This window comes from Eretmochelys imbricata, chromosome 20 (genome assembly GCF_965152235.1).
Source record: "Eretmochelys imbricata isolate rEreImb1 chromosome 20, rEreImb1.hap1, whole genome shotgun sequence".
Classification (NCBI taxonomy): domain Eukaryota; kingdom Metazoa; phylum Chordata; order Testudines; family Cheloniidae; genus Eretmochelys; species Eretmochelys imbricata.
Window position 1 is genome coordinate 20268197 of NC_135591.1, and position 9074 is coordinate 20277270.

The 9074-nt window shown below is 65.5% G+C and overlaps 1 protein-coding gene across 1 annotated transcript; it reads left to right on the forward strand.

Annotated features, from left to right (window-relative positions):
- Positions 1 to 6385: 6385 nt before the first annotated feature.
- On the forward strand, positions 6386 to 8166 carry LOC144277616 (sphingosine 1-phosphate receptor 1-like). Its single transcript, XM_077838517.1, has one exon. It carries the CDS (start codon positions 6419 to 6421, stop codon positions 7574 to 7576), a length of 1158 nt encoding a protein of 385 aa, XP_077694643.1. The 5' UTR covers positions 6386 to 6418; the 3' UTR covers positions 7577 to 8166.
- The last annotated feature ends 908 nt before the right edge of the window (positions 8167 to 9074 follow it).

Sequence of the window (9074 nt, forward strand, 5' to 3'; positions counted from 1 at the left end):
CCCGGCAGCTGTTGCTACATCTCCAGGGAACGTGGCTGGGGGAGGGGACTGGTGGGCCCTCTGGGAGGCAGAGCAGGAGTCGGGGGCATAGGAAGAAGTGGCTGGGGTTGAGGGCTAGAGGGTGAGAGGCAGACAGTGCTGTGGGATGGGGGGGTGACAGCAAGATGCACCTGCACTTGTGGGGTTGGGAAGGTGAGATCGAGTCAGGGACCCCTTGCCAGGTGCTGAGATGCAGCTGCCTCTGGGGTGGGGCATGGAGGCTATTGATACAGGGCCCTTCGCCCGAAGATGCAGCTGCCTCTGGGGTGGGACAGATGGGCCGCAGGGGCTGCATTCCCCAGCACTGGGCGTGGTGGTTCCTGACTATGCTCTGGCTCCCATCACTACCCCTGCTTGTGCCTTCATGACCAGGGCGTGGTGAGACACCCTATCCCAGTGGTGCATTGAAATCCTCTGACCCCAGGCTCCTGTCTGAGCCTCCTTTCCCACCCCAGGCTTCTAGCAGGGGCCCAGACACCCTGGCACGGGGAGCACGGTGGTGCCAGGCTGAGCTGTCTTCCAGTGCTCCTGGAGGATTCACCCTGCGGGACCCATCCCTATTGTGTCTGCATTAGGCACGGCCATTGCCCCTTCTGTCTGCCTGAACTGGGTATTGTTCCTCCCAGCCGGGCAGTGCCAGCTGAATGCACATGGAACCGGTGGAGCATCCCTAACCTGCAGCTAGCAGCACCCCAGACCCAGGACCCCCAAGCTGGGACTGCCCCCCCACATGGACTCTGATCCGCTGGCTCTTGGGGAAGGTGAATTAGGTACCCGCGGTAGTGAGGAAATGGCAAAAACTGGTACAACACGGCTGAGATAGAGGGGCCCCAGCAGAGCTGTTGCGGGAGGGAGAACCCAGGGCTGGGATAGTGGGGGCTGCAGGTCATCCCTGGCAGAGCTTCAGGGCAGCCCTGGGCTGGGATAGCAGGGGGACTGTGGGTCAGGGTTGAGGGGCACCAGCAGAGCTCAGGAGGTAGGGCTGGGACAGTGGGGGGGCTGCAGGTCAGGGTTGAGGGACACTGGCAGAGCTGGGGGGGCAGGGCTGGGATAGCAGGGGGGCTGTGGGTTGGGGTTGAGGGGCACCGGCAGAGCTGGGGGTTAGGGGTGGGATAGCAGTGGGTGCGCTGCCTGTGGCTTTGGGCTTTGCCTGTCGTTAGCTGGCCGGTCACCCCTCGCCCATCCACCTGGTCCCAGACACTCCAATGCCAACCCAGGCTGCATGGTCCCCCGCCCTGCAGGATGCCCTGGGACTCTGTCCCCTCCCCTTCCCACCCCCCTGTGGTCCCTGCCCCCAATGCAGCCATTGGGTAGCGGAAGGCTTGAGGGCAGCCTGGAAGGGAGCACTGCACTACCCATCCCCTGCAGCCAGCTCTAGGCTGTGCCAGGCCATCCCCCAGCCAGGGCCCCAGGCTGCCCCTCTGCCGCTGGGTCAGCGCGAAGCAGTGCGGGGGTGGCGCCATGCCAGGGGCTCTGGCACGCGGGGACAGAATTAGCATCTGAATGCGGAGGGTGGCGCAGGTCCCTGCTGGGAGCCAGGCCAGGCTGCTGGGCCTCCCAGCTGCTCCGAATGGCAGGTCCGGGGGTGTGGGGGGTGGGTGGGTGAGGTACCAGCCTCTTCCTCGCTGCCCGGAGGTCAGAGCTAGCCCGAGTGGCCGGAGGCGAACGTCGCTGCCCGGGGCCAGGCTTCCTCCCCCAGGTCCTAAATGATTCCCCAGCAATGGGGGGCCCTGCTCCCAGCCCCACCCCAGGGAGACCAGTTCCCAGCCTCAGCCACTCTTCCCACGGGGAAGGGTCCTGACATTCGGAGATGGGGGGCTCGGAGCCAGGACTCCTGGGTTCTCTCCCCTGCACTGGGAGGGGAATGGGATCTAGTGTGTAGAGAGAGGGGCTGGGAGTCAGGACTCCTGGGTTCTCTCCCCAGCCCTGGGAGGGGAGTGAGATCTAGTGGGTAGGGGGGGCTGGGAGTCAGGACTCCTGGGTTCTCTCTCCAGCGCTGGGCGGGAGTGGGATCTAGTGGGTAGATAGGGGGGTCTGGGAGCCAGGACGCCTGGGTTCTAATCCCGGCTCTGCCCTGCAGACCTCTCCGCCCTCTGTCTCAGCTCCTCGCCCTTTGCAGCGCAGCGTCGCATCCCCCGACCCCCCCCGGTGAAGGCTGCTCTCCCCCGGCCAGGGCGGGGGCGGGGGGAACGGGAGGTTCCCACGTGACTAGGCACCGGGCCAGGCTCCGGGCTCCGGGCTCCTCCGGCACGTTTCTCCGCAGCCCAGCCTGGGACGCGGCCGGACGGTGAGTGCTGGGCTGAGCCCCCTGCCCGGGGCTGGTGTTCGCGGGACCTGCACGGGGGAGCCCCGGGCGGGGATCGGGAATGTCCCGAGTGGAACTTGCGGGGGGAACGCGGCGCTGGGGTCCCGCGGGGTCCAGGCGGGCGGGGATTCGCCTGCCCCACGCGGACAAGGCGCTGGGCTCAAAGCTGGATTAAATCGGGGGGTGTCCACGGGGCCCCTCCGTCGGAGAGCAGGACCAGGGTGCTCCGACTCCTAATGCACAGGGTGTGTGTGCGCAGGAATGGGGGTCCCGGCCCCATGGGGCAGAATCACGGTGCGACCCTGGGGGGCCCAAGGGCAGCTCCCCTGCGATGTTCCCACCCGCACTTCGCTGCTTTCGGAAACGCCCTGGGAGTGCTCCCAGCCGCCACGCTGGGGGGCAAGGCGGAGGAGATGCAGGGCATGCCCCCCCCCCAGTCCCTGGCACACAGCTCCTGGGGTCCATGCACAGCTTGGGCTCTGTTCCCCACCGCCTGGCCCCTTGTGGTGTCCATGGGGCCCTGGTGTCAAGGATGGCATGAGGTGGCAGGGGATGGGCCCTGGATCTCTGCCACCTGCCCCTCTCTGGGGGCAGAGCACAGACCCGCTGAGGCATCCGACCCTCCCCCAGCCTGGGCTTTCCCCCCGCCAGCCTGGATCCTAGTGCAGAGCCTGCCTGTGGGTGTAGGTCACCGGGAGTCACGCCAGCCCAAGGGCATTGGCCCCCCGAGGTACCAGTGTGACCTAGGCATATGCTCTGGGGGGTGGGGAGACAGGGCATCACTTAGTTCTGGGTCGGGTCAGGCTCCCCATGCTCCCCCCTCCTTCCCCGTGGGGGGTCACACCCAGCCCTCACCCATCCCCCAAGCTCTGTGCTGGGTCTGTGGCTCAAGGTCTGGCTACCGAGAGCCAAAGAGGGGGAACCCCCCTCTTCCCCTCCCACTGGTCTCACATATGCCCATAGTGACCAGTGCTCAGAGGGAGCCTGGGAACTTTCCCAGCCCTCCAGACTTGCCCCAGCCTGAGGAGGCATGAGGCTGCCCTGTTGTGCAGGGCATGGCAGGGCCGGGGTTCAGCGCTTTGGGGGTGCAGCCAGTCCAGAAGGGCTGGGGTCCAGCTCCCACTCCCCCCCGCCCTGCCCCGAGCTACCAAACGCCCTGGCTTTGTGCTGCTGCTCTGGGAAGCTGCGGACGAACGATAAGTTACAGGGTTCAGAGAGACGCCGCAGGGGGATCTCCCAGAGCGCGCTGGGGAAAGGCCGGAGCTGTGGGAGGACAAGTGATTGTTAGTGTTTGGGTGATGGAAATGTTGACCAAGATCAGGGCCCCCATTGTGCCAGGTGCCACCCACATCCTGACCGAGATCAGGGCCCTGTTGTGCCGGGCGCTGCCCAGACCCTGGCTGAGATCAGGACCCCGTCATGCCACACTCTGCCCAGACCCCGAGCGAGATCAGGGACGCTTCGTGCCAGGCGCTGCCCAGACCCTGAGCGAGATCAGGGACGCTTCGTGCCAGGCGCTGCCCAGACCCCGACCGAGATCAGGGACGCTTCGTGCCAGGCGCTGCCCAGACCCCGACCAAGATCAGGGATACTTCCTGCCTGGCGCTGCCTAGACCCCAACCAAGATCAGGGCCCCATCGTGCCACGCACTGCCCAGACCCTGGCTGAGATCAGGACCCCGTCATGCCACACTCTGCCCAGACCCCGAGCGAGATCAGGGACGCTTCGTGCCAGGCGCTGCCCAGACCCCGAGCGAGATCAGGGACGCTTCCTGCCAGGCGCTGCCCAGACCCCGACCGAGATCAGGGCCCCATCGTGCCACGCACTGCCCAGACCCCGACCGAGATCATGGGTGCTTTGTGACGAACACACATGCCCTCTAGGGCTCTGCAATGATCATACACCCTTACCCCACCACCTAGATACTTAAGAACTGCAAAGGGGAAACTGAGGCACCCCCACACTATTCAGAGGAAACATTAAGAACAGTCCCGCTTCGTCACATGCTTCATGCCAGGCGCTGCCCAGACCCCGACCAAGATCAGGGCCCCATTGTGCCGGGCGCTGCCCAGACCCTGACCGAGATCAGGGCCCCTGTTGTTCCGGGTGCTGCCCAGACCCCGACTGAGATCAGGGCCCCCGTTACCCCGGGCGCTGCCCAGACCCTGACCAAGATCAGGGCTCCATTGTGCCGGGTGCTGCGCAAACCCACAGTCAGTCCCTGCCCCATGCAGCGCGACGGGGGTGGGGTGGTAAATGGGGCATGTGAAGGGGGAGTCGTTCCCAGCTGCAGCTGCTCTCTGCGCATCCCTTGTCCTGGCCAGCCCAGGAAGCCCAAGTGACCCGGCCCCGTCTCGCCGTCAGGCTCTGGCTCCTTGGAGGATTCGCAGCCGCGCCATGAATCCCTCCAGGCCATTCTGTACAGAACAGGATCCCAGGCTGGCTCGCCCCTTGGTCCTGGCTGTCCTCCCCCCTCCCCTCCCAGGGCCAGCTGCTGTTACTCTGCGGGAGCTTCTGTTTGCCGGGCCCAGCCCAGGCTGCAGCGGGTGTGTGATGGGGGGTGTGTGTGTGTGGGGCGGGGTGTGATTAGAAACTAGCTGAACCCTGCAGGTGACAAAGGGGCTGTGGAGATTTTAGGTCTCGAGGGGGGGAACAAGCCCCATCCCAGACACCCCCTGCGGGCTGAGGGAAGCGGGGAGGGGAGCAGGGCCGGCTCTAGGTTTTTTGCCGCCCCAAGCAATAAATTTGCTGCCCCAAGTTCCGAGAGCGCAACTGCCCAAGCCAAAAAAGAAAGAAAACGAACCTCACCCGGAACGCCGCCCCTGGAATTGTGTCCCCCCAGCACGTGCCTTGCGTTGCTGGTGCCTGGAGCCGGGCCTGGAGGGGAGCTGTTCCAGGCTCTGCGATGGCCGGAGGGATGGACAGGCCATGAGGGCCGTGACCCAGCACCCAGCTTTGCTGCAAGAGGCCCTGGGAGGGAGGACTTGGTACCGGCTCTGCCCCCTACGTCCTGGCTCCCTCGCCCACTTGGTGCCATGGGGCTAGACCCCAGTGGGAGCAGGGCTATGGCTCCTCCAGCAGCTCCCAGCATGCCCCAGCGTCTGCCAGCCCAGCTGCGGGGAGCTGCCCCCGGGTGGGTATTTGATGGGAGTGTCTGGTATTTAACCACCTGGCCTGGGGCTGAGACACGGCCCCTCAGCTGCTCTGCAGGTGGGGGAGGGGGGCCTTTCCCTCGCCTTCCTGGGCTTTGGATCAGGCTCCCCCCTGCAGGTAAAGCTACCCCCAGACTCCAGTGCCCCTCATTTCGCACAGGGCATCAGCTGATCTGTTCCCAGCCACCTGGGAGCCAATCAGAGAGCGATGCCCAGGAGATTGAGAGGCCCACGCCCTGCTAGCCTGAGGGGGCACCAGTTGCTGCAAAGCAGCTGGGCCGGGTGAGGCTGGGCACCAATGCTGAGCGAGGAGTGGGCAGTGCCAGCTGGGGGAGTGGGGAGCCCTGCGCTGGGATTCCTGATGGCAGCGCCACCCGCAGCCCCAGACGCGCTGCAGAAAGCCGGGAATTGGCAGCTCTTGCAGCTGCCGAAGGCCCAGGGCAGGGAGCAGGAGTGTCCCGGCGGGAAGCAGCGCCGGGTTCACAAGTCGGTGGGTTCACGGGGGGGGCGGGGTTTGCATTCCCGGTGGTCTGTGTGATGTCCAAGCGCAGGCGTGAGTGGTGGGGGAGGATGTGGCTGGGGGTGCAGGGTGTTGGGGGGCTGGGTGTGTGCGAGGTAGCACAGGGTGATCCAGGGGAGCCCCCCAATACCAGCCCCTAAGTGGAGCTCTGACCCCTTTGATCGCAGCCCCCTGGGCGCCCAGAGGCTGGTACATGGCACCAGGGCTCCTGACGTCCGTCTGCCCCTCTTTGCAGGGCTCTCCTGGGCGGCTGAGGATGCCCTGCACCCAAGCGGCCCCCCGCCACTGAGCCGCACTGCTTCAGCAGCACCCCCCGTGGCAAGCAGGGCCTGGCAAGCGCCCGCTGCTGGAGAGCCAGGGTGGGCAGGGCCTTGCCATGTAGCACTCACGGGAGCCACCGGCATGGAGCTGATCACGGCGGAGTCCCCGGCCCGGCTGGTCCGGCTCTACCGTGAGTATCACAACAACGAGCTGATCTCGCTGCATTACAACTACACGGGGAAGCTGCAGGCCAGCAGCAAGTACAAGGGCGGCCTGAAGGCCGATGCGGTGGCGTTCCTGGCCATCTGCGCCCTCATCGTGCTGGAGAACCTGGTGGTGCTGCTGGCCATCTGGAGGAACAAGAAGTTCCACTCGCCCATGTTCTACCTGCTGGGCAACCTGACTCTGTCGGACCTGCTGGCCGGCCTGGCCTACACCGCCAATATCGCCATGTCGGGTGCCAACACCCTCCAGCTCACCCCGCTGCTGTGGTTCCTCCGGGAGGGGGGCGTCTTCATCACGCTGGCCGCCTCCGTCTTCAGCCTGCTGGCCATCGCCATCGAGCGGCACATCACCATGAGCCGCATGAGGCTGTACCACAGCGACAAGAAGGGCCGCATGTTCCTGCTGGTGGGGGCCACCTGGGCGACTTCGGTGCTGCTGGGGGTGCTGCCCATCATGGGCTGGAACTGCCTGGACAGCCTGGCTGACTGCTCCACCGTCCTGCCGCTCTTCTCCAAGAGCTACATCCTCTTCTGCATCACCGTCTTCCTGGCCATCCTGGTGTCCATCACGGTGCTCTACGCCCGCGTCTTCCGCATGGTCAAGGGCCACAGCCCGCGGCTGGGCAGCCTGCGCAAAGGGATGCTGAAGCGCTCGCAGAAGTACATGGCCCTGCTCAAGACGGTCACCATCGTGGTGGGGACTTTTGTGGCCTGCTGGCTGCCCCTCTTCCTGCTGCTGCTGCTGGACGTGTGGTGCAAGGCTCAGGCCTGCGGCGTGCTCTACAAGGCCGACTACTTTCTCGGCTTGGCCATGATCAACTCCCTCCTCAACCCCATCATCTACACGCTGACCAGCAAGGACATGCGCCGGGCCATCCTCAAGCTGCTCTGCTGCCTGCTGGTGGGGCCAGCCGAGGACGGCCCGGCCCAGCGCTTCGGGATCCCCATCCTGGAGTGCAGCACCAGCAAGTCAGAGCGCTCGTCCCACCGGCCTGAGGGGCTCGAGACCAGCCTGTCCACGGGCAACGGGACGCCCACCCCCGTCAAGGTGCTGGTGCCCAGTGCCGGGGACTGAGCCCTCTGCCCCCCACCGGGGTAGGAGCGCGGCATGGGCCGGGGGAAGAGCTGGGACAGGCACCCCCTGAGACTTGGAATGGCTGGAGCCCTGGCTGCCTGGGAGGCGAGGGACCCCCGCAGGGAGCCGAGTGTGCCCACCAGAGGGCCGCAGCCCAGGGGTGCCCCCTGCTGGCCTGGTCTGTACGAAGCTCGTTGCTGGTCCGGGCAGCATATCTGTACGCGCACAGTGTTAACACCTGCGGGCCCAAATCGGCTCTGACAAGCTGCCATAGGGCGACCAGACGTCCTGATTTTATAGGGACAGTCCTGGTTTTTTGGGTCTTTTTCTCATATAGGCTCCTATTACCTCCCACCCCCTGTCCTGGTTTTTAACGCTTGCTGTCTGGTCACCCTAAGCTGCCATCCCCCCACAAGTGATCCAGTACACCCCCCCGGTGCAGAGCCCATCCCAGACCTTGTGCCCCACGCGGCGCCCCCGTGGCCAGCACAGACCAGATTACAACCCCTGTGCCCCCTCCCAGAGGCTCAGCACAGCCCACTTCCCACTCCGGTGACCCAGTACCCTAGATCCCCCCATCCCCAGCACAGACTGGCCCCCCATGCGCTGCATGGGGGCTCTCTGGACAGGTCCTGCGCTCCCCTCACTCATGGTAAATTAAGGCCTCTCGGGGCCCCTTGTTGATTTTTTTAACAGTTTGTAATAAAAAGCTTCCTTGGAGCTCCCTGTCCTGTCCTGCCCCCCTTAACCCCTTCCCTGCCGGCACTTCCTGTGTGGGCAGAGGCACGGCACCAGGTCCCCGGGGGGCAGCTGTGAATTGGTTTCTGTTGCGGGGGGGGGGAGGGTACGACGATTTGGGGCACCCCAGTGTGGGGGTAGGGGCACTAGGTATCCAGTGTGGGGGTGAGCTCAGTGTGCTGGGTCTCAGTGGGCTGCATCTGAATGGGGCCCGGAGGCCAAGTCACCCCATGGAGCAGCTGAGCATGGCGGGAGGGGGAGGGGGGGAATTGCCCAGGCAGTGACCCTGGCATGGTTGGCACAGGATCAGGGGGCAGCCGAGGCAGGACACAATGCCGTTTCCTCAGGAAACCATCTCTCCTTGCGTGCTCTGCTTTGGAGATGGAACCTGGTGCTCGATGCTGTATCCCGACCTTGCCACAGCTGGGGGCTGTGGGGAAAGGCTCCCCATGGCTCCCCAGCGGCATGTGTTTCTAGGCCCCTGAGGGAGTCTTGGATCGGGGAGGAGAGCCCCCATGTGTGGGGTGGGAACCCCTTGCACTTGTGTCCTTCCACCCCCCGGGATCAGCCCCAGAGGCTGCTCCTGCCCCTCTCGGGGATCCCAGGGAGGCTTCTGGGCAGCAGGGGTCCTCTAAACCCCAGGGCAGATGGGGTGAGGCAGGGACACAGCTCAGCCCGACCCAGCCGCTGCCTGGGACCCGCCCTGTGTGCTGCCCGGCTCCCAGGCCGTTCCCAGGTGCCCACGGCTGCCCTTGGCCAG

Excerpts from the sequence above, each read along its gene's own strand:
- LOC144277616 (XM_077838517.1), top strand. The coding sequence starts at position 6,419 with ATGGAGCTGATCACGGCGGAGTCCCCGGCCCGGCTGGTCCGGCTCTAC.